The sequence below is a fragment of the Vigna unguiculata genome, chromosome 9 (genome assembly GCF_037176805.1).
Source record: "Vigna unguiculata cultivar grain cowpea cultivar isolate G323 ecotype 2 chromosome 9, ASM3717680v1, whole genome shotgun sequence".
Lineage (NCBI taxonomy): Eukaryota > Viridiplantae > Streptophyta > Magnoliopsida > Fabales > Fabaceae > Vigna > Vigna unguiculata.
In genome coordinates this window covers 34,550,313-34,575,294 of record NC_140800.1, presented here as the reverse complement: position 1 = coordinate 34,575,294, position 24,982 = coordinate 34,550,313, and the positions used below count along the sequence as shown (strand labels likewise).

At 33.5% G+C, this 24,982-nt stretch overlaps 3 protein-coding genes and 1 pseudogene across 4 annotated transcripts; 3 read left to right on the top strand and 1 right to left on the bottom strand.

The window, feature by feature from the left end:
- Window positions 1–1,949: 1,949 nt before the first annotated feature.
- Window positions 1,950–9,828, top strand: LOC114196267 (S-adenosyl-L-methionine-dependent methyltransferases superfamily protein). 2 transcript variants are annotated; one of them, XR_003606651.2, is made up of 11 exons: window positions 1,950–2,116; window positions 2,195–2,270; window positions 2,349–2,443; window positions 5,423–5,494; window positions 5,768–5,877; window positions 6,770–6,892; window positions 6,994–7,086; window positions 7,429–7,497; window positions 7,623–7,711; window positions 7,789–7,920; window positions 9,385–9,828. XR_003606651.2 is itself a non-coding variant. In XM_028086857.2 (11 exons), the coding sequence occupies exons 1-11, from the start codon at window positions 2,036–2,038 to the stop codon at window positions 9,514–9,516; spliced, it is 1,038 nt and encodes a 345-aa protein (XP_027942658.1). In that variant the 5' UTR covers window positions 1,951–2,035; the 3' UTR covers window positions 9,517–9,828. The 2 variants fall into 2 exon arrangements, 1 of the variants encoding a protein (XP_027942658.1); XM_028086857.2 differs by having other exon boundaries at window positions 1,951–2,116; window positions 7,823–7,920.
- LOC146883934 (uncharacterized) lies at window positions 2,450–5,412 on the top strand (annotated as a pseudogene).
- A 3,474-nt stretch (window positions 9,829–13,302) lies between the features above and the next one.
- Window positions 13,303–16,983, top strand: LOC114163174 (uncharacterized). Its single transcript, XM_028047312.1, has 3 exons — window positions 13,303–13,476; window positions 14,447–14,557; window positions 14,740–16,983. Exon 3 carries the CDS (start codon window positions 14,795–14,797, stop codon window positions 16,589–16,591), a length of 1,797 nt encoding a protein of 598 aa, XP_027903113.1. The 5' UTR covers window positions 13,303–13,476; window positions 14,447–14,557; window positions 14,740–14,794; the 3' UTR covers window positions 16,592–16,983.
- A 669-nt stretch (window positions 16,984–17,652) lies between these two features.
- Window positions 17,653–23,995, bottom strand: LOC114164437 (GHMP kinase family protein). The gene is made up of 10 exons (XM_028049108.2): window positions 23,816–23,995; window positions 23,557–23,710; window positions 23,377–23,474; window positions 23,130–23,239; window positions 22,991–23,043; window positions 22,529–22,909; window positions 21,722–21,826; window positions 20,361–20,588; window positions 19,312–19,434; window positions 17,653–18,231 (listed from the first exon to the last, which is right to left on the bottom strand). Exons 1-10 carry the CDS (start codon window positions 23,821–23,823, stop codon window positions 17,965–17,967), a joined length of 1,527 nt encoding a protein of 508 aa, XP_027904909.1. The 5' UTR covers window positions 23,824–23,995; the 3' UTR covers window positions 17,653–17,964.
- Between the last annotated feature and the right edge of the window lie 987 nt (window positions 23,996–24,982).

Below are 24,982 nucleotides of genomic sequence, written 5' to 3'. Positions count from 1 at the left end.
TTATGTTGCTGTTCAAGTTCAATTGCAACTAGTTTTTTAGTAACTATTATTTAGCTGTGATTAGTTATCTATGGAACTTTAATGGTTAAGTAAGTTTGAGGTAACTTTTGTTGGGGAAGTGTTTTGTATTTGTAATATGGCAGTAATGAATGAAATGAGAAGTTCAATTGTGTTTTACATGGTTGTGTTTTATCCTGTAATTCAATTGTGTTTAACAACTGTGCTGTAATTAAATAGCAGTGGTTATATGTTGTGACTTTTATCCTGTAAGGTTTCCTTTGATGTTAACAAGATATACATTTAATTGATTTCATCAAATTAATCCATACACAAAGTTTTACTGCATTATCACAAAACACAAGTAATCCATACACAAATTTTGACTGCATTATCACAAAATACAAGTAATCCATTCACAAAATTTTACTTCATTCACAAAACACAAGTAATTCATACACAAGTTTTAATGGACACCAGACATGTGGTCCACAAATCTGAATAAAATAAGTTTAACTACATTTAATAAAGTATTGGACACCAGACATGTGGTCCATACATCTGAATACAATTTTGCTTTAATCCAAAAAGTTGTCCACTATGATATTGCCCACTGCTACAAAAAGTGGTCCACCATTAAAAGCAACCAAAACAGTTTGATTCCTCATTGTATTTCACGTGGGTTGAGCAGAGGTTGCAGTACTTGCTTGAGACCCTATCACTTGTGCAGCCATGCTTCTGGTTTGTGTTGTTGGTGATCTTTCTCCCTGGTTCACGTTTGCAGCAACTCCTCAGCTGAGATTTTTTACAAATGAATACAGCTTAATCACTTTCTAACATAACCCCCATTCAGCAGCTAAGTTGGTTTAGTGAAGTTAATGACATTTTAATGCTAACAAAAACCTCAGCTAAGTTCTTTTAATCACATTAATGACATGTGCCTTATTAACGAGTAACTAAAACGTGCAAAAAAATTCCTCTCAGCTGAAAACGGGATCCTTACGTGGCCATCCGTTAGACACGTGTGAATTAAAATTAACAGAGTTTAAAATTGGGGACCAATTCCATTAGATTTAAAATGTGGAGGACTGAATATGACCAAACATTACGTGGGGGACTAAAACCAAAAATTACCCATACTTGAGGGACGAAAAACATAATTAACCCTTTATATTTCAACTTTTAATAAAAATTGAAATTAATTTTTTTTTCTTAAAATTTTGAACCAATTTAGTCATTTATCTTTATAAATACACGAATTTAGTTATATAAACCAATTTGTTTTAAGTTTATTTGACGTTTCAAATACATTTTTCACCTAACATTGGAGCGTGTTAAACAGTGTAAACAAACTAATATTTTTTATACTTCAACTTTTAATAAAAGTTGGAATTAGTTTTTTTTCTTTTGGAAATTTTGAATTAATTCAGTCCCTTATCTTTATAGAGGCATGAATTTAGTCCTTTAAACTAAATTGTTTGAAGTTTATTTGACATTTCAAACGCGTTCCTCACCTAACATTGAAGCGGAGATATATGTTAAACACGGTAGACAAACTAAACTATTATAATAAAATGCGTTTGAAACGTGAAATAAACTTAATAAAATTCGGTTAAAAGTATTAAATCCATGTATTTGGAGAATTAAAAGACTAAATTAGTTCAAAGTTTTTGAAAGTGACTAATTCTAATTTTCATTTTAAAAAGAATATTTAACCCTCCTTACAATTCCTAATTATTGTTTAGGGTTAATTCTGAAGGTTTATTTTATAACTAAGTCAACAACATTTTCTTACTATTATTGACACTATAGAAATTAAACTCGCAACATTTTACTGGTTAAATGATAATTTTACAGGTATGAATAGTTTAAAAAATCAACTGCAAGAAGCTGTTTATCGGAATTTTAAATTTATATACTGCAAAATCCATTCTTAAAGTAAAAGTATTTACTTTTACACTTACAGTGAATAATATTGAGCGTTGTTGATGAACTTCTGAAACAGCACGCAGAGGAAGAGGAAGAGGGTTCTTGAGGAATGAGTCAGTCAACACACCAGCGGCTCTATGATTTTGCTAAAACGGCTCTCATAAACGTATTCGCTCACCCTTACGCCACGGTTCGTCAAGCTCTTTCATCTCATCCAATTGATTCTTTTATTCCTTTTCCATTCTATTCTCACTCTCATTCATTCAAGGTGTGCGATTTGTATTGTGCTGATTCCGGCTCTGATAACTGGGTCGACGCGCAAATTGGCCACTACATTGGAATTGGTAACCCTTCCCTTTCTTCTGCTCCATGCTTTCTTCGAATTGAATTCATTCTTGTTTTTGTTCTTGCTTTTGCTGCAGACGCGTCTTCGTCTGGGATAGAGCAAATGCGAGAAGCTTGGGAGAGTCACAGGAAATCTTACACTGCCCAGTTCTTCCAGGTCGACCCTTCCGTGGTAAACTTTCTTCTCTACGTTCAATTGTTTCTTATGCCGTTAACTATGTTGTGAAATAAGCTTGTATAGGGGTCAGGACTCACTGTGAAGTAGTCAGTACAGTAGCTATATAAACCTTATTTATCTGTTGTAAAATCATTCATACTATAAACACACAAACATATCTGTAATCTCTATCACTTCTATCTCAGTTTCGGAATTCCTTCATTCTGGGGTTTCCTGTGTTCTTCTCCTCGACTTTCTTTATATCTCTCTATCGCCCTAGAATAGGTTTTCTCGTAACAATTGGTGTCAACCTGGTGTGTCCAATAGATTTGGTTGGCAATGGCGGATGCTACGCTGCTCAGACAATGAAAGATATTGAAGAACGCCTCTCAACACGCATGGATTTTCGTTTCACGATATTAGCTGCTTCTCTACAACGAACTTTGACAGTTTCCCTGAAAGAAACACTCCAAGAACTGGTAAAACAGAGGGTTGATGATGGAAATAGGCTGGGTGACGTGGTAGCCGTCCTAGTCCTTCTTCTTATGCTTGTGGAACAAGATTAGCTAGGATTGTTTTTCATTGTTTTAATGGAGAAACTGTCAATCAATGGGTATGTATATCTATGCGAAAACTATTTCTTGACTGATAACACGCCGGATGATTCAAAGTGAAGCCTGCTATTGTTCATTTGGAGGGTCGGGCATTGCAATGGCACTTAGCTCTTGCAAAATCTTTCCTGTTTCATCTTTATATTCTTGAGATGATTACACTAAAAGATTGATTGAACGTTTTGGTGATATTTGTGATGATCCATGACAGAGTTGATGAGGCTGCTGCAGAAGCATTCCGTTAGTGAGTATCATGAAGAATTTGATTTAATTATTAATAGGTTGAATCTATCGGAGGAGTATGTTTTGAGTAATTTTCTTGGTGGTCTCAAGAATGAGGTACAAATGATGGTTTGAATGTTTCAACCATCTACAAATAGACGAGCTTTTTCTCTAGCAAGAATGTATGAAGTTGTTAACCCTATCAATGTCTCCAACAAGGTTTAAATAGGGGTATTGGGTCCTGCACCTGTGAGTCCATCATCTATTATGCCAATCATTGTTCCCTCCAAACAAAGACAAGCAAGAAGTTTGTCACCTGCTTATATACTGAAAGAAGGTCAAAAGGGCTTTGCTATTTTTGTGATGAGCCTTATTTGGTGGAGCACAACTTGGTTCATAAAAAGTTGCAATTTCATGTCATGGAGATGAATGATGAAGAGACACCGGACGAAATAAGGCAGAATTTAGTGCGGGCACACCAGCGTTAGGTCCTCAAATTTCAATAAATGCTTTAACAGGGGTGGCTTGTTTTAGAACTATGAGAATTACTGGATACCATCAGGAACGACCCTTGCACATCTTGATTGATAGTGGCAGTTCACAACTTCTTAGACATACACATCGGTAAGAAATATGGTTGCAGGATTGAATCCATGGAACCTTTGAATGTGATAATGGCAAATGGTTCTAAACTCAAGATTTCTTCAATAGTCAAAAATTTCAGTTGGACTGTTCTACAAACAACCTTTACATATCTGTTGTTTCCTTTAGGTTGTTGTGATTTGGTCTTGGGCATTGGCTGGTTGATCATGTCAGGCAACATTACTTGGAACTTTGAACTATGGAGTTCAAAGGTTAGGGAGACATGTGTTGAGAGTAGCAACATCACCTAATGTGAAAACTGTTAAGAAACAGCAGTTATACAAGGCTTTGGCGGATGATGTTAAAAAAACTGTTGAGAAACAACAGTTATAGCAATACCACTCCTTTGAAACATTGTTGACCTCAAGGATGGAATGAAGGGTATTTTTGTTATGAAATAAGGTTGTATAGGGGTCATGAATGACTCTTAAGCAGAGAGTACACTTGGTATATAAACCTTAGTTAGCTAGAAAACTGTTAAGAAACAGCAGTTATACAAGGCTTTGGCGGATGATGTTAAAAAAACTGTTGAGAAACAACAGTTATAACAATACCACTCCTTTGAAAACATTGTTGACCTCAAGAGTGGAATGAAGGGTATTTTTGTTATGAAATAAGGTTGTATAGGGGTCATGACTGACTCTTAAGAAGACAGTACACTAGGTATATAACTCTTAGTTAGCTAGAAAACTGTTAAGAAACAGCAGTTATACAAGGCTTTGGCGGATGATGTTAAAAAAACTGTTGAGAAACAACAGTTATAACAATACCACTCCTTTGAAAACATTGTTGACCTCAAGGATGGAATGAAGGGTATTTTTGTTATGAAATAAGGTTGTATAGGGGTCATGACTGACTCTTAAGCAGACAGTACACTAGGTATATAAACCTTAGTTAGCTATTGTAAAATCATTCATACTGTAAACAGACAAACATACCTGTATTCTCTATCTCTTCTGTCTCAGTTTTGGAATCCTTTCATTTTGCAGTTTCCTGTGTTCTTGTTCTTTGGCTTGCTCTCTATAACCCTAGAATAGGTTTTCTCGTAACATTTTACCAGTGAGAGCAAATTTTCATAGGGTTTGTTTGGGAGGACTCCGCAGCTGCCTTTAATTCCTTATTCACAGCACTTTAAAAAAAATTCAAGCCATTTTACTTGTTATTGGCTCTCTGATATAAAGTCTAAAAGGACATACAATACAATAGTCAGAATGTGATTATAAGAATAGTTTATGAGACTCTTGGCGATAAGCATACTAGGTTTTTTGAACTGCACTTCTTGATTTTTCGAATTTTTGCTGTGAATGTTATGCTTGCATGGTGAATATATCTGATAAATTTAAGGAGTATGATTCAAACATTTTAATTCCTTTTTTGTCACTTTTGACCAATGAGGCTTACACTGTGTGGTAAGTTGAAATTTGAAACCCCTAGTGCCTAAGACTACCTTGAATTGAAGTAAAAGGAATTGTATTATATATTATTCGTATTAACTATATTTCTTCTTGTTTTTTGACAGGAGAATATAGAAACACATTTGGAGGAGAAAATCAGTGTGGCTGATGTTGTCTGCTGTTTGCAGCATTTGCAGGTCTGACTTTCATTTTGTTTTGAATCATTGTATTTGCAGGTCTGAGTATAGTTGCTGTTTAGCTTGTTTCCAGGGTGTCTAATTATTAAACGTTGCTTTGTTTTTGTATGATAAAATACTATTCAAGAATAGAATAAACAAGCCCAGTTAGAGTCTTAAGTCCTTTTGAAATATAACACTGTAGTGATTGTCTAATAACTTTGAATTTTGGGTTTTAGTTAATCCTTTGAGATTTTCCTGTTAATCCTCTTCTGATAAACATATCTAATGCAGTTGTGTTTTGAGACTGAAGAGAAAGCACGGAAACTACTGCATAATGTGTCATCTCTGCTGAAACCCGGGGGTTATTTTCTTGGTATTACTCCTGACTCATCTACCATATGGTATGGGAGTTGTCAGAGGCCTATTATTCTTGGGTTTAGTTGCATTGTCTCTTATTTTTCCCTTTTCCTTGTCTTGGCTATTCTTTTTATTTGGCTTATTGGTGATGGAACTTCGTTTGATTTATAGTGTCCAAATTACGTTTTGTTGATTTGGTTAGGGGTTACCCCTCTGACATCACTTTTTTGAACCAAAGTGTCACTATACACTCCAGTCGAAAGAACCCTTTTGATGGCATCAATTAGTTATTACTTCAGGTTAAAACGTGTAAGAGTTTCGCCTAATCTGTGTGCACCTAGATGTCACTGCAAGCAAAAATATATGTTATTCTGGAAACAGTGCCCTGGGATGCTTAAAGGTGTACTTGAGTATGCCCCTTTTTCAATTTCATCTCTTAAACTGTTCCTCTAAACTGGATAATACGTCTTCTGACATTGTGATTCTTTCCTATGTGTGAGATTTCCGAATTATGTCTTTTAGCTATGCTTTTTATTTCTTAGAATCAAGTCTTAGTTCTCAATCTTCTTTCACTCATTTATTTATTAACGTTTAGGTGTAATATCAAGCCAAATGCATTTATATTTATAATGGGGTCCCTTTCTGCCCCGCAGAGGGAGAAAAAGGTACAAGAATGGCCTAGTGGTTTCAGATGAAATTTAAAAAAAGTCTATAATCACAAATGATCTTATTTTGGTTAGACAATTTTGTTCATTCTCATACATGCATTTATTTTATCTATTTTCTATGTATGAATTGCATCCTTTCCTCCATTTTATATTTTTGAACTTGGATTCTATTGGTGTTTGTCTTCATTGTTTTTCTGGTAATTCATATTGTACGCATGAGATCTTTATGCACTAATAGAATAGATAAAATAACATTGTAGTCGTGTAGGGCTAAATACCAGAGGAATGTTGAAGCCTATCATAACAAAAGCAGCAGCATGAAGCCAAACATTGTTCCCAACTGCATCCGGACCGAGAATTACATGATTACTTTTGAAGTTGAAGAAGAAAAGTACATATTTCAATCAATCAACTGCATATTGTTTCTTCTTTTCTTATGTTATTTTAGTTAAGTCATGTTGTTATTCATTGAAGTCTATTCATTATTTTCAGGTTTCCGTTATTTGGAAAGAGGTACCAGCTAAAATTTGCTAATGACATCTCTGCTGAAACCAATTGCTTGGTTCATTTTCCAAGTTTCATCAGGTTTTCCTCTAGTATCTCATAAATCAAGATGGATGACTCATTACTGTGAATTGCTGTGTTGTTTGGTGCCAATGTGACCCGATGATGTTCTATGATATTACCTAGCAAAATTGATTTTGAAAGGAAAAGATTGATTGCCAATTTTTTAATAGATTTCTGTTTAAACTTTAACTTTCAGTCATAAAGATATTCCAAACGCACCAAATTGACTATTCCATGTGGAATGTATCCGTGAAAGAGGATGAAAATATTTGTAACTTCTTGTGCTTGTTTGGTTCATACCTCATATCTACAATTATGTTTTTTTTAATACATCTGATGTTTTGCTTCATAAAACCATAGGTTGGCCAGGGAAGCTGGCCTTGAGTATGTGGAGATTCAAAATTTAACCGAATTTTATGACGACAACAGGTTAGTTTGACATTCTCTGGTGGGGACTGATGAAAAATCCTCCCAAATCCTTCAAATATGTTATTAGGATTTTTGGAATTTTCAAGAATATTTATTGAATATACCTTTTGTGATTGTTGCTTAAGAGCACAATTAGCTGGCCTGTTAACACACTATGTTCCAAACCTCTTGGATCCGAGGGGAAGACTTCTTCCACGTTCATACGATGCGCTAGGTGATGCATTAATATGTTTTAATTATTTTTATTGCTTATAACTTTCTTGACGTCACTTTCACCTATTATTTATGCAGATTCTCAGATACTGTATTTTCCATTCCAATGCAGGTCTCTATACCACTTTTATATTTCAAAAGCCTGACCCAGAAATTGCACCCCCAGTTGCGACTCCATTATTGCAAGATGCAAGTTATAATCACGATGAGGTAACTGATAGTATTATAGACTATTTTACCTTAATTTACCACTTTTACTTTGATCAATATTTATCTTATTCCCAAGAATGTGCCGGGTGCCCTTTTTTCCTCTTCTCTTCATTCTATCACGCAAGTACCATATAATTTGCCCTTTTAACAATCTCTTAAAAGATGGCGTTGTTCACCATGCAGCCAGCAGACAAGTTTTATTTATAAATTTTTCTTTTAGGAAGATGGCCACTGCAAATTAAGCATTGGCTCGTTACTAAGCATTGACTTATTACTGGCATTGTGAAAGCTAACATGCTCTGCAAATATAATTTTCATAAATTAAGCCATGCTTACCTTTTACTATACTTTTACGAAACATCGATTTAAAATAAATGAAAAATAATAAGATTTTAATGAGTTTAATTGACATGCTCTATTAATGTGTGTCTATATTACCAACTAATTTAAAACCACCAAACGTAATTTTTAAAATAGCTGCTATTATAAAGGTCAATAAACTCATTCTACTTATCAGTGATAGTATAATTTTTTCTACACCGTGAATGCATATTTAATTTTCAATCTTAATATGAATTAAATTGTTCAGTTACATATTTGGTCTTCTCTGTTGTGATCATTGTGTGAATTTACATTTTTGATAACTTTTGTTTGAATTTGATCTCTCAAAATTTTTTCAATTGGTATAGTCAAAGCTTTCTGTTCTACGAAATACATATAATTTTGTTGAATGCACAGGTCAACAAACTTCATTAGGATAAGTTTTGAAGTAAAATGACTTTTGATATCATATTAAGAAATGAATTTTAAACTCAATTCAATATTGTAAAATTAGTTGAATTTTAAACTCAATTCAATATTGTAAAATTAGTTTGTAACAGAAGGTTTATACTCATTTATATAAATTGACCACTTGTATACGTGGGATCCCCAGTAATAAATTCAGCCATTAAAGTGGTGGATGGTGCACTTTTGTATAATATATGGATGAGTGAGTCATGGATAGAGGATGTAAAAGGAGCAACAAAACAAAAATGATATTTTTTCTTAAAACAAAATCAAAATTTTATTATGTTAGAAAAGTTCTTTTGAAAGTGGTACATTTAAAACTTCTAGACAAAAGGGTCATTATGATCAAAGAGGTGATCTTATGCTACCTAACTTCTTTCTCACGTACAGTAAGAAATGACTTTCTTCAAGCGGACGGGTTTGTACTTTCTAAGCATTCAAATCCTAGATTGCTTCTCATTTCCATGGTCCAGCTTTGTATATTATACATTACTAATTACGTGCAAAAACTTCTTACTCATGGATTTTGCTTTTCCAAAATATTGTATTCAAAGTTTTTGCTTTACCAAAATATACATCATTTTGCATCCATATTATTGTTAATTCTGTTTTCTGTGTGATGCATTTACATTCCTTAATCATGTATTCACCTCTCATGCTATCATTCTCCGACAGGGAACCAATTGTCGAGATGATGAAATAATAAATGGTCATGTAGAACCCGCTATTGGGCTGGGCAAGATAAGCGAACAGAAAGGGATATTGGGCCCAGGTCCAGCAGATTTACGTTTTCCAGAAGCACTTTGAATGTTCTCCGGAAGCTAAAGTTTTAGGTAATTTTGTTTTTTCTGATGAAACCAATATTTTATTGGCAAAAAGAAGAACGCATTTAGGTGTTTTCTTCCTTTTTAAAATGACAAAGGTTAGGGTAGGTGTTTTTTTAACTTCTTTTGGCATGTAGTTAGTGTGAACGGATTAGTTCACTTTGCCATGTATTTTCACTCTCCACTTAGCTTTTCTTCAAGTCTTCTGCCAAAAGTTTTCTCCAAAACAGTAGAATTAAAAATTGTAATGATGAACATTTTTTAATCAATTGCACTTTCTTCGAAATTGGGATAACATGGAGTCAATGTTACTGGTCTTGTCTTATTTCCCCTTTCCCCAATAAGAAATACACACTTGATGCTTTTCGTGTTCGTTGTCTCCAACTCTGAAATCATAGTTTAGGTAGATTTGTATTAGCGTCCCAAATTAATTATATTTACAACTTAAGATTGTGTTAAAAGTAATGCAGAAGTGTTGTTCTGCTCAAATAATGAAAATAATTATTCTTAATAAATTAACATTGCTAAATCAACTAATACAAACAAACATGCATTCATAGATCCTTACAGATTTAAATTAGTTCGGTACGCAATGATGAAGAAAAGAAATTTGAAATCTTATTGCATTTGAATCCACTCAACTTTGTTTTCTCAAATGTTTCGAATACACGTGCTTGACAAAGATGTGAAGTGATTCCGTTAATTTATCAACAACAAAAAAACTATTATAAGCATTTTTATAACTTTAATTTTGTTTTCAATTTTTATAGTCAAAGAGGACTAAAAGTGATTTCTCTATAGATTATCTTAATCTTTTTTGTAATATTACTTAGTTATGACCTTTTTTAAGATGGGATACAAAGTTTTTGTTATTGTCATGCCATATTTAAATTAGTTTCACGTAAGAAAACACAAGTCTTTTGAACCCCACATGCATAACTTTTGTTGTCATTTCATTTTTAGTACACACTTAATATAATTTCCATTCCGTCGTTGTGCGTGTTTTTTTTTTATTAACTGGATACAGATATAAACTTTTTAAAATAACTCACTGTTTGATAAATTAAACTAAATTCTATTGATTCATAATTTGTGTTTAAATTCTTATCAAGTCATTACTCTAGTAATAATAGATTTTGACAATTATTTGCCATTTACTTGCGTAATAAAATATTGAGAATTTACTTTTCTTTTTATAAATGTCAAATGTCATTAATATCTTATCTGCCAAAAAAAAAACTCGTTCATATGTTATTGCTTATTTCTGAATTTCAACTTTAACCTTTATCAACTTTTCTTGTGAGGATATTAATTAATGTCTTATAATTCCACAATTAAATTATGAAAAGCTTTTTTTTTTCTATAAAGTCGTAAATTAAGTGGTTGTTAATCTAATATTAAAAGAAAGGGAAATTCGAAGAGAAAGTGTGTTAAATAGTCAGCTAGTTAGTCAAACCTAATAAAACATTGTCATCATACAGCTGTAGGATAATCATTACAAACAGTCATTAAAATTAAAGCTGAAAGTGTATAATATTGTCTTATTGTCTTATTCCATAAGCAATTAATGAGTGAAACAACCTCAACTTCATTACATATATAATTTTGACTACGTTAAAAAATTACCAACTCTGTCTTCAGAATGATGAATATGAAATTTAAAGCACTAAACTTATACAAATTATCCAAATTAATTACCAATTCTTCACCATTAATCTTCTTTTAGGGATATTATATTATGCCTTTAACAACATCGCTGGTAAAAAATGCTTTAAAAATACTAAGGTACCCAGTAAATAGAAAATAAGGACCATCTTTGGATGTTTACGCTGACATAAAAAAAAACTTGAACAATAATATCAAGTTTACATTTAAATCAACCCAAATCATTAAAGTATGATAAACGAGTTAAAAACATGCAAATTATTTCTGATTTTTTTTTTCATTATTTTATTTTGTTCGCGTTTTTCGTTTATTTTTAAAGACCTTAACAAACTTTTTGAAAAGAAGAAGTTATCCGTTGATTAGTCAAAGGCTCAAAAAAGTTCACCAAAAAGAAAAAGATGCAAAGATGATCACTACTACGTACCAAACATTCTTTTCATTCCTACCAAACTAAACGCGGTCGTAGCAATTCGGGTCGGACAAAAGGTTCCGGATCCTAAACGCACTCGTTTACCTTTTGCTTTACAACATCGGATCCGGGTCTGTAAAAGATGAGGGTATTTTGGTAAAAGGATAGAATCCCGCGTAGCTTCCATTAATGATTATGACGGGACTCTCTCCTCATAGTTGCGGAGCCCAATTGAAATTTTTTTTCAATTTTTTTTGTCATATGCATCGTAACACTCTCTTTAATGTGACATTAAATTGAAAAAAAGATCAACTAAATAGTTTCTTCGTTCTATTTAAAATTGAAAATAAAAGTAGCATCTTTTACGATTTTTTTTTATTAAATGATAAAGGAAAAGCAGGTGAAGAAAAATGGTAGCAGTAACTGGGCAGAACCAATCCTCAAACTTGCTTATGACTTTATAGTTGTGAAAGATAAAAGTTGTACCAAATATGGCACAGGTTTGTGAACAAAGGACCCTTATTTTATATATATAGTGATGAATTATTTGTTCTTAATTCTTTGAAAAGTGTGTCCAAAGCAAGTATTGTAAATTGACTCATCAATGATTTGTTTGTTGCTGTACCAAAGAAAATTTTGTGGGTGAACACTCCTGGATTTTGTTTTCAGAATTTGTTGAAACATCAATTTGATTTTTAAGGGATTAATTATTATTCTGTTTGTTTTTTTCAAACAGATGGCATTTTCAGTAATCTCAATAGAAATTTTTTTAAAGCAACGTTTTCTATTGCTAAAATTTATTTATGGATGATTAAATTAATGTCGGAACTGAATAAAAATTATCTTTTGATAGATATTTTTTTTTTTGAAATGTATAATTAGAAAGACACGATATAAATAAGATACGAGAATAATTCACACGAAAAAATTAACATTTTTGTAACTCAAAATATTAAAACCTTTGATTTATAATTTTTTCATTTTCACTTAATATAAAAATTTAAACTTATACTTATGTTTTCAACATTTAAAACAAGACTTTAAACACTATAGAATGCACCTTTTTTTTTCACAAACTTTACGTGGATAATAATGAATTTTGTTTTTTTTTTCTTCAATAGTGTGTATTATCCATTTTTCAAAAAACAGAAAACTTGAATTTTTAATATCTTTTCGATCAAATGGAATCCAAAATTAAATATATTTTTACATTTTGAATATCGATTCGAAATTAAAATTTGTTGTTATTCGAAATTTTAATATATTTGATCTTCAAATTTTAAATTACGAATAATTATAGTTTCTTTAACTTAAATTAATTTTAATCTTTTATATGTCAGACGTTTTAATAAGTTAATATTTAAATTGTTTAAATGATTTGACATTTTACTCTTTATTTTAATTGATATGTCAAAAATATTTATTTTTAATAGGTAAAAAGATTATATTTATTTTTTAAGTTTGAAAAGAAAAGTATAACAGTATTTGGACAGAGAAAAATTTAATTTTACAGACAAAAACATATCTTAAACCTATCGTCTTGTTAATTTAGTATTTAGAACTAATTCTAAACAGAAAAAATTAGAAATACTTACTACATTCTTGAATTAAAGAGATGTTAAATTTTTAATAAGAAATGTGATGCTGGATTTTGAATGAGTTGTATGAAATATTGATTTCATTGAATACTTAAATTCGGAAAAAATATATTTATTTTGGGGGGCATTAGTTTCACTCGCTTTCTCTCTGTATCTCAGTTTCTGCTTTGTTTCCATTCCATGTGCAATCTTATTTCATAACACTGCATCCTCTCTCTCTCTTTCTCTCACTTCCTCAAAGATTCACGGGTTGCTCTTTTTTTCGTGATCGGTGAGTTTCTGGCTCTCTCTATTCGTCCACTGTACTTCATCATGTTCATTTCTCCAATTGATTCTACACTATTTGTCTTCACTTTTGCTGCAATCACTTGATGGTGTTAAGATTTGAGTTCTGGCTGCTATAGTTATTATCCATATAAGCATACAAGATGGTGAAGTGATGTAAAGTTGACAAATCTTTTTTTTTTCATCAAGGAGAATAAAAAATAAAGTTTTGGAATCTGGGTTTGCTGGTAGGATTTGGGTTTAACTATGAGATTTTGGATTTGTGTTATTATAAGTGCAGTGTGAATTGATATGAAACCATCTGCTCAAAAAAATGTAGTCCCTTTCAACTTTGAATGTCAGTTAATTCTTGATTTAATGAATGAGTAGACAGGGAATAAAGAGAATAAGATCCATATTTTGGTTTATGTCTTGTATTTTTTTCAGTATATATTCTTCAGTTGTATTTACTTGAAATAATTGAAGAGTTATATTCCATAGTTGCTTCTTGGTGAAGCATTTCTATCCATCATAAACTACAAGGGCAAGGGTAAACACCAACGAGGGCAACAAGACAGAATATAAACATTATTTTTTCTTTTACTGGAATATATGTTAATTCTTTTGTATGGGAGAGCCACTTCATACCAGTCTACTTTTGATGATTTGATGCAAGGAATTAGTACATCTTTTAGAATTGTATACCTTGACAAAACATGTAAAACATAAAGAATATTTACTTGAGCCCTATCTATCCATTCTTTTAAAATGCTTATGTGGAATAAATGTGAACCATATGTTGTGAAGGGGACCAAGATAGAGTGGCTAGAAAAAAAAAAGAAACAAATGCATTTAAATTCTACTGATATATTTTTGTGCCTGAACCATCTGAATAAAAAGAAGATAGATAATGTAATGTAGTTTGAATGTTAAATCACTTTGAATAGCTTGGCATGACTGTAAGTGTTTGATGGCAGGGAGAAATAAGAGTACCAAATAAGTTTGCTGGAGACCATAGTGAATTACTTTGAGCTCAATCTCATCATCTCCTTTTTCTGGTGTGGGGACAGAATAATAAAACATAGCAGGTAAGAAAAAGAGATTATGCATATTTTGTTTGGTGTTAATAGCTTCTTTGGTATTATTTAGAGACAGTTATCTGGGCTTTGAAATTTTTTTATACTGGCTGAAATTTCTCTGAAATGAGTAAAACATTGTTAATGTCTGTTTTAACTATCTCATTTTATATTTTATTTGCTGAGCATTGCAGAGTTATGGAGGTGGATTTATCTTGAAGAGCCCAGTTTTATCTTCCAATAAAAGCAATGGTTGCAGAATCATGGTTTCGTAATCTGTGGAAAGCTCCTCGGAAGCATGATGCTAATTCCGAGAAGGTGGTCATTGAAGTATTAGCATTTGAAATAGCAAGTTTGATGTCAAAGGTAGTTAATTTATGGCAGTCTCTGAGTGATAAACAGATTGTTAAATTAAGGGAGGAAATCACAAACTCGGTGGGCATAAGAAAGCTTGTCTCAGATGATGATCATTTCATTGAACGTTTAATCTGTTTGGAGACACTTGAGAATTTGGCACATGTTGCGGAGTTTGTGGCCAGGCTTGCTAAGAAATGCAGCGAACCAATTTTGAAAGGTTTTGGAAATGCCTTTTACGAATTTATCAGTACAGGCATTGATCCATATGGGTGGGAATTCACCGGCAAGAAGATGGAAAAAAAGATTAAAAGGATGGAAAAGTTTATATCAACTAATGCAAGTTTGTATCAAGAGATGGAAGTGCTTGCTGATCTTGAGCAAACTTTTACAAGAGTGAAGGCTCATGGTGAATCAGATGGTGTAACTTTAATGGAATACCAGAAGAAGGTTGCAATGAAGAGGCAGGAGGTAAAGCACTTGCAGGATATTTCTTTGTGGAACAGGACATATGATTACACAATACTTCTTTTAGCAAGGTCGTTATTCACAATATTCTGTAAGATCAACCGTGTATTTGGAATTCAAGAGATGGTTGGTGTTGGTGGAACCAATAATTCAAGTGTCCTGAACACAGATTTCATTTATAGAAGTCAATCAGTTTCCACATTATTGCAATCTTCTTACAACCCATCACAGAATAGTATTGCCAGATTTTCTTCAGGACCCCTTAATGCTATTACCGCCAGATCAGGTCCAATTGGTAGAACAACAAATAAAGCAAATGTTTCTAATTCTGGTCCTCTTGGTGACTCTTCCACTAAGTCAGGCCCGATTTCAGGAAAGTATACAAGTGTCAATTTTTACTCAGGTCCTCTTGGAAGGAAATCGAATCAATCAATACCTGTTACTGGAAGAAGTAAAAAGAACAAGATTTGGAGGTTTTATGGGAAGGAAGCTCCCACAAGACCCAATAGACTGACTCAAGTAGGACCTTTCAAAGGGTGTATGGCTTGGGACAATGCCCTATTCACTGACTGCCAGTCAAGTACAAATGGTGTTCATCATGGAATTCAGAATCCCAAAGATGTTAATTCAATTCCTCTTGGCACTGGAAAAGTTGTTCATCATACTCAATCGGTGTTCAAACCTCTCCGCAAGCTATTGAATCCTCCACCAGACACACTGGGTGCTGCTGCTCTGGCACTGCACTATGCAAATGTTATCATTGTGATTGAGAAACTGGCAGCTTCTTCACACTTGATTGGTCTGGATGCAAGAGATGACCTGTACAATATGTTACCGGTACGTGTCAGAGCTGCCCTTAAGACCAAGTTAAAGCCATTTACCAAGACCATAGCTTCATCATCATCGATCTATGACCCAAGTCTAGCAGAAGAATGGAATGATGCAATGTCAAGCATACTGGAATGGCTGGCACCACTTGCTCATAACATGATAAGATGGCAGTCTGAGAGAAGTTATGAGCAGCAGAGCTTTGTTTCCCGGACAAATGTGCTGCTGGTACAGACCCTTTACTTTGCAAATCAAGATAAGACAGAAGAAGTAATCACTGAGCTTCTTGTTGGTCTCAATTATGTCTGGAAATATGGTAGAGAGCTTAATGCAAAAGCTCTGGCAGAGTGTGGCAGTTTTAGGGTAGATAGTGAATATCCTACTCTGAATGGATGAATGATCTGTATCAAGGTTGTGGCCATTTCTCCTACAGGAGTCCAGTTCCTTGCCAGGGATGAGGACTAGCAGGAATAGCAATCATCACTCTTGTTAAATCAACAAATGTGAATCTAATGCTAGATGAAGTATGAGAGAAATACCTATGTATTCATTATTGTGAAAATTTAGTATCAAAATGCGTACCTGGTGAGGAATTTTTTCAATCATTCATCGTTAATTTTCTTGGATGAGTTACGAGCTGCTAGAACTTGGTTGGCTTGTCTCATCTTTGCAATGTTGGCCTTCTTTCTTCCTTGATGAGTTCCTACTTCTTACGTGATGTTTAGGGTGTTGATATTTATGAACATTATTACATATTAAATTGTATAGTGAATGGGGTTATTCTGCAATATCTTCTGAACTTATACTATTGATAGTAAATACCATAATCTATTTTTCTTGTATGCTAAAATTGCTAAAATGTCATTGTGTCTATATATATAGCTCAAATTACAAACCCGTCCGTGGAGTAATTTGATATCTCAAATCCATACTACCCAACTGTTTACGGTAGATTTACTTCTAGTCAGCGTTTGAATAAAAATTTCTAAGAGATTAATTATTTCTTAAGAAGATTTGTTGTACTTTTGATGAAATATGTCATGATTGAATACAAATTAAAAAAAAAAAAACTGAGATTCTAAAAATTTATAAGAACATTTTGATGTAAAATAGTAAAATTTCAAATAAAAAAATGATTTTTTTTTTTAATTCTTCTGTGTCGTCTTATTTTTCTCTCCCGTCACCCGTTCTTCTCTCCTCTCTATTTGTTCTTTCTTGTCACTCTTCCATCTCTCTCGCCTTTCTCATCTATTAACCTCGGTCAGTTGTAATTTACTGTTTTTGATTTCATCTGAAAATATTACCTGTTGTAATTAGTAGGTGGCTGTATCAGGTCTTCGGGCTCTGATTCGTGTCTGGCCAGTGCTATTGCTATTACATCACACACAGTACAATACATATGATCGAAAGAAAATAAGTTGCAATGAAAATTTTAGCTAACATATTCCCTCGACCAGTTGTAGAAACGTAGGTACATCTGAATAAGCACGTTAGATGTTACGCAATATATCGGAAATTTGGATGATACACTTTGTTTTCTTCTGTTCTTGTTGTAAGAAACTAGGTTCAACGAATCTCCAGCTCGTTTACAAAACCAAGAATAATTGGAGGGGGTTTTCACTTTAAAAAATAACTATAACACATTACAAGCTTATTTCAATCCACTCATTTCCCCCGAAATCTAAAATAAGCAAACTAATACCTAGTGAAGCCACACTCCAGGGATAAATTTTGTGGTGAGTAGCAAACTTTAATTGATGGAAATGAACTTATTCGATATTAATTGAAGACACAGCTGATGTGATTTCATAGGTTCGGGGGTCCGCACTTTCTAAACAAACGCCACAAGGATCTTCTTTAACCAACAAGGCAAGAACATTATGTGAACTCCATATTTTTGTCACATTGCTGCTTGAATTTCCCAAACAAACAGCAAAGACTGCATCAAACCCTCCTGCCCCTGGCACTCCAGCCAACAGTACTCCTTCCAAGTTCAATGTACCATCTAGAAGTTGCGTTTGTGATTCTGGTTCAATCTGTACACGTTGGAATGAAACTTATAAGTCTTCTAAGTCATAAATATTCAATTTTTTTTTTAAATAATGAATCCATCAGAAGAATGAGTCTCTAATGCCAAGTCTCTGACTACAATTGAATAGTTGAACAAGGAAATATAGCAATTATGCTTAAGTCATTAAACATCAATTTTATGATTGATTCAAGGGGTTCATAATTGACAAGTTGAAACAAAGCAACTCTGTTTTAAGTTTAACTGAACCAGCGTGGTGACACTTCTTAATACTAGAAGATATACCCCCAGCAGGTTCAGGTATTAAATTGTCGTCATGAATCAACTATATCTCAATCTGAAGATGTTAAATGATCGATTGCTTTTTATTGATTTGCAACGGGGTGGGCAGTGGTTTGAGGGCTATTGTAACAAGAAAAGCCTAATAAAAATTATCTTATTTTTTGTTTTATTTGTTACAGAAATGATCTTATTTTAACATGTCTAACGTGCCTCTTCAAGCAAAAGCTCTTTAGGTTTGAAGTGTGGACAGTGCACAACCCACCAACCTTGTGTTGCGATTCAAATTTTTAAATGGATGAAGGTGCTAAGAGTCTAGACCACTTGGTCATATAGGCTCTAGAAACATGCGATGAACGATCTCAAAAGCCTAAGTTATTTAATTCCCCGAAACAAGTTAATGATATAGGTAGTAAATTGTACTTTCTAACCCAACACGAATAAATTAATCACTTGGCAGTGAAAGAGATCTTGATATGGGACTTTTTCAGTTCTTGATTGACAGAGTATCATGGCAATGCATGTTATGGAATGCACAGATAGCAAGTAGACTGACCACAGTGGAATTGAATCGAACCGTAATACTTCCCTATGAATCATTATTGGGATTGGCCTATATTATTTGCAAGTAAATTGTGAAACTTAGATGCGTGATCATTCTTACTCATTGGAAGATAAGAGTTATAGTATCTAAAGAGGTATAAATTAACCAAAATCACTAATTTTCAAACGTATATGTATGATATAAATCAGCATCATACGAACAGAGAACAATAAAAATAAGGGCTCAATGATTAAATGAACTTACCGGAACGCCTGCAGACTCGCCCATTAGGCGCATATGATATCTAATCCTCAGCATGGCATCTTTTGCACTAAGCAGCGCTTTAATTACCGCTTCTTTGTTAGGCTCAGAAGATAGTTCTATCCACTGATAAAGCAATTTGAGTTTCAAAGTTAAAAAATCCAAATGAAAGGAGAAAAGTTATGTGAAAAAAAATCTTAGAACTTGACGAAATAAAATAGATGTCTCAAACAAGAAATCTTATAACAACTGAACTTGTGAAGTTGACAAGAATCATAGAATTATCCTACATGGGTGCTTCTTAATAGTCACAATATCAAATTTCATTTCTGGCCATGAGACGCAATGTAGGAATCACCTATGTTGATTGCTCCTCCGTCTCTTGACGCAAAAGAAACTTTTCAATTTCATGCTCTGCCCCCCTCCCTCACAAAGGGTCAGCTCCCCTTCAAACTGGGGGTGAAAAACTAATAGATGTATTTCTAATATAATTTTTAAATCAATCTCATTTACGAACACTCCATTGTTCATTTCTAAGTGTTACAAAACTGACCATTAGAGTTGGGCCGCAATTTTTTACATCATTCCATAATAATAAGATTTGAGTTTACTGTGAACTGTGAAGTTCATAATTCTCAGGCAACAAGGCCATATCAAGTATGAAGGACGTCAAAAGGTACAATAAGGACGTCAAACTCTACATCTAGCCACAATCAGATTCTGGTTTGGAAACATCTAGTGAGTAATAATGGTTGTTGCCAGTAAATAAGCTTCTAATCTATACTCCTCTCCAGAGAAGCTCTAGAGAAACCATCAAAGCACTAAGAGAAGTGTATATAATCAGTAAAGATGTACCACTTAATCCAAAACTGTCAAAAAGAAGGGTAAAAGGGTAATCCAGTGCAAAGAATATCATAGGGACACAACGTTTAAGTTATCTGATTCTGACAGGAAGAATTCTCAAGCAATTTACTTTAGTTGCATAAGTATACAAATTCTGAATCAAAATCACTCCATTAAATTGATGTTACAACTGATTTCCAAGGAAATACCTTGTCTGATCTGAGTATGCTGCAGCTTTCAATCACAGATTTATATGCATTCCATTGTTCCTTTGCTAATTTGCTTAACAAGTTTAATTGTATTTCCAATGCTGAATTTGCCTCTGACAATCTTCTCCATGTGTCCAGGGATTTCTGAGGGTCAGACTTTTGCCATTTTTTGACAGCCCCAACCATCGATGGCGTCGATGATCCACCAGTTCCAGGTTCTCCTAGTAACTAGAAAGAACAAGATATCAATCAGCCTTAGAGACAAGAGAATGCATGACATAGAATATGGCTGAAACACATTTGGAAACCCTCAGTATTATTCATCAGCAGATACTGATATCACTGTGCTGCCACTTCAATGGCTGGATTTACAATGTAAGGTAATAGGTAAATACTGAAACAGAAACAAATAAAATAGGGTTTCCAAGAGACGCTATAATCTTCCTAACTGGTCTCAATATGCAGGTGAGGACAGAAAATAATCAAATCGTCTTATGTATCTTTCAGCTTCGTTTACATATAAAGTTTGAAAACACCTAACTGATTTATAAGTAATATTCATTCAAAACATATTGAAAAAAAAATCGAAGCTCTCTGCTTGTTAAACTGGCATCTGATGTTATTCAAAACTAGGCTAGTGAACTTGAATTTAATTGTATTATTGCAGAAAAGAATTAAAATTCTGTCACTTAGGTCATCATATCCAAATGCATTTCATGGTTTATATAGGATGCACATAGAAAAGTACAACGATATAAAACAACATAAATAGATATTAAAAATGAACAAGCTGTTAATGGATTTTAGCTCCCAAATATTGGATTTTTGTTAACCAAAAGCCAGATATAAGTTTTACAATTTCCTCCGCATGATTGTCATAAGCAACTGTACTCTAGCCAATCCTTAATAAATATCACAGAAGTTTGAATAAATGACAGCACCCAATTTCCACATATAGGAAGAACCCCAGTACTCACGTTAAAAGTCAAAATCTAATCAAACAAAAGGTCAGAACTTTAGTCATTGTAAGATGCATTTGGTAATCATGAGTCCAAAATGTGGATTGCAGAAATGATAAGCAATTCATGGAATTCTGAAAAGACTAGAGGAATCCTAAAAGGAGAAGACTCTATCCAGCAAGCAACACACCATTATTTCTTTCTTGCTTTTCTGTTAAAAGAAGGTTGTGAATAGAAACGAAATGTATAAATAGCGTCAGGACTTGGGTGCATCCCACCATAACCACCCTTTTAACCAGAAGAGAGACAATAGGGGATGAGGGAGGTGGGGCAGGGAGTAAGTGCCCATAGCCATTTTTAGGACATAAATGTAATAAAATCAGGAAGATTTAAGTTGCTTACAAGAGTCATCAAAGGTGGTAAAGAGAACTCGGTCGTCTCATGGTCCCATTTTCCTCTAATAATTTCAGTGAGAACATCTGGTAAAGGCACTGCTTTATCTGCAATCTACAATGTCAATAAAACAAAAGTCAATGAAGTTATTGATGTATGTGGAACACTGCTACTAATTCCAAAAGAAAATTTGCTGTGTGTAAGACAAAACCAATAGAAGAATCCTAGCATGCTTGTATTAACAATTGGGAAAAAACACAGATTGCAATGCATGGTGGTGGCTACTTATTATATGAAAATATTTTTCACGAGAATTTAAGAACTCAAAGATAATAGTTGTCAATGATCTCTTGATGGAACCCAACCATGGGTCAAACAAACCAGGGAGGGTCCATTATGCCAGTTCCATAACATTTGCATTGTTAGCTGAAAGCACGTCTTAATATACAGAGTGAGATCTGCTTACTCCACGCAATGTCTGTTCAAAGACATTAAATTTCACCAATCTAATTGTCAAATTGAAAGCACTCATTAAAATAATCAAATCAACAAAGTTTATAAAATTTAAAACTAATTGATAAGTCATCAAATAATTTCGACTTAACACATAACCTTTTTGTTTAAAATACAAGTCAATGTCATCTAAAAGATTACAAACCAACAAATGTCCAGTTTATCTAAAACTTAATGTTAATGACCATTGTAATAATATGACAAGATTCTATCTTAAAAAATTACAAGATTAAAGGGTTTGATAGGTGACATTAAATGTCTATGGAAAAGAAATTAAACGGGATGTGAGAGGGGAGGAGAGACCTGGGTGGAAGAAATCACTTCTGGTGAAAACCGCACATACCGCTGACTGCCATACACAGCTGAACTGACATCAAACCCACTGCCTACTTTCCCCTGTGCAATACAGTGTGCAGTTTGGGCAATTTTATGCACCATATCAAGATCAGCAACATCTTTCCTTTCCCGGTGATTCTTAGAAGAGGAAAGCTTCACAACATCCAGGTAATGAAGTAAGGCAGCAACTACAGCCGTAGTCATCGCTGCAGATGAGCCCAAACCAGTTTTAGCCACTTCAGGCTTGCAATTTCCCCCATCAGCACCATCAGCATTGAAGGTGATGGAGGAAAAAGGTGGAAGGGAGGCCAACGATTCTGGCGTCAAAGGGAGTCCACGTCTCTCAATCTGCAGAAACGTTTATTAACAAATAAATATTTTGGTCAAAACTTTTAAATGCTCAAATCATGAAAGCAAAGGGTAAATTACCTCATTCCTGTACGAATAAAAATCATTGGAACCCAAAATTGTAATGTCAAGACCTACAAGATCAATCCAGTTACAAAATCGAACGTTTAAACCTGTTTTGTTTTTCATTTTTCAAAAGGGTGGAGAAGCGTCATATCACCTTGTAAAAGCAGTTTGTGCAACACCTCCTTTTTACTCTGGTCAAACGTGGCATAAGCAGCAGCCACGGAATACTGCACCGCGTATTCCACAAAAGGATTTCTCGTATCACTGAAATAATTAACCAATCACAGAAACTACATCAAACATTGAGAAACCACAAAGAGCACAGTAATAAAGCGACCAAACATACAATTTCTACATTGCTTGCTAACAGTGAAACAAATAATCTGAAACGGAAAACGTGCCTTGAGGAAACGGTTTTGATGTCAAGATTTTTGAGCGCGAGTTTGTAAAGAGCTTCTCTGGAAAGCTGAGGAGAGGTTAACCTGACATCTGTCCAAGCCTGAATGAAAATCAATAAGAGAAGTGAGTAAAAGATAATAGCAAATAATGCGAAGAGAGAAGAAGAAGAAGAATACACAGACCCATGCCCAGGAATCGGATTTGATTTCGTGGTGAAGGGGTTTGATGATGGCGTAAAAACGAGCGTTTGTGCTGAGGACAAGTCCTGAGTTGGGTCGCTCCAAAATGAGGTAACCACCGGTCATTAACACTTTTCCGGGAGCTGAAGTAACAACCCTGTCAATCTCAATTTTAGTTCGAAACTACCACAAATTCAATTGAACATCGATGCCGCAAAGAGCAAAACAATGCGAGTGGTGATGTGATTAGTTGTTGACTTACTCGGCCATCGCTGCTATGCAACTCGAAATGGCTTAAACGGTTGCTGTAGATGCGATGTGATCAGCAACACCGTTGTTTCTGTTTCAGTGCAGTGAAGAAGAAGAAGCAGAACAAATAATGAATGGCCTCGCGTTGCACGTGGCGGGTGTAGGTACAGTTCAGTTTAAGAAGGTGCAGTTGTCACAGTTGTACTGTTTCACATTCCAGTACCACGTCTTCAAATTAACTGAGATGTGTTTGGGCCGGGTGGGCCGTACTTTTCTTACATAAATTTGTTAGGTATTATCTTCATGCACCCCCATAATTTCTAGCAGCACCTCCATAATTTTTAAAATGACATTTTATTCGTCATAAAAGTGATTTTTGAATATACAAATTCCAAGACGAGGGGCTCCATTTTTTATTTTGTTTTACGACATCCCTACTCAAATGATATATAAATGCAATTTTAGAAGATGAAATTACTAAGCTTCCAAATGAGTTAGACCTCACCATAATCTATGGGTAGTTACGTGAAGATTAACTAGTAATAAGGTTGTGAGTGCCAATTTAAAATTTATGCAAATGTTACGTCTATTACAATTTACAATTAATTGTAGTTATGAGCATTTCTTTTAACCCTTGATGTTAAAAGTGGATAAGATCAATAAAGATAATCATATTTTTTACTAAAATGCAGACAATAGTTGTAGATTTTTCAGTTATTTAGGATGTGATTGGTAATGTAGAAAGAAGTAAAGAGAATATAATTAAAGATAACTGAAAAAAGAAAAATAAATAAAAGATAAAATTGAGTTTTTTTGTTGTTGTAGAAATAAATGAGAAATTGAAGTAGAACATATTTTGAAAGTTGCTTGAGGATCTGAGAAGAGATAAATTGCAAATCTATAAAAATCAATTATACTCTTACAATATGATCCTACTTTCTACTATTATAAATAGTAGAAGGAAAATAGAAAAAAATGATAATATTATAACGTTGCTATAATATTATATTGATATCAAGTTATAATCTATATACACGTATTTACGATATGTTAATATATTTATTTTAAAAATATTAGAATATGATATGTGATATATATATATATATATATATATATATATATATATATATATATATATATATATATATATTAAATATAATAATAATATAATTATTTTTGT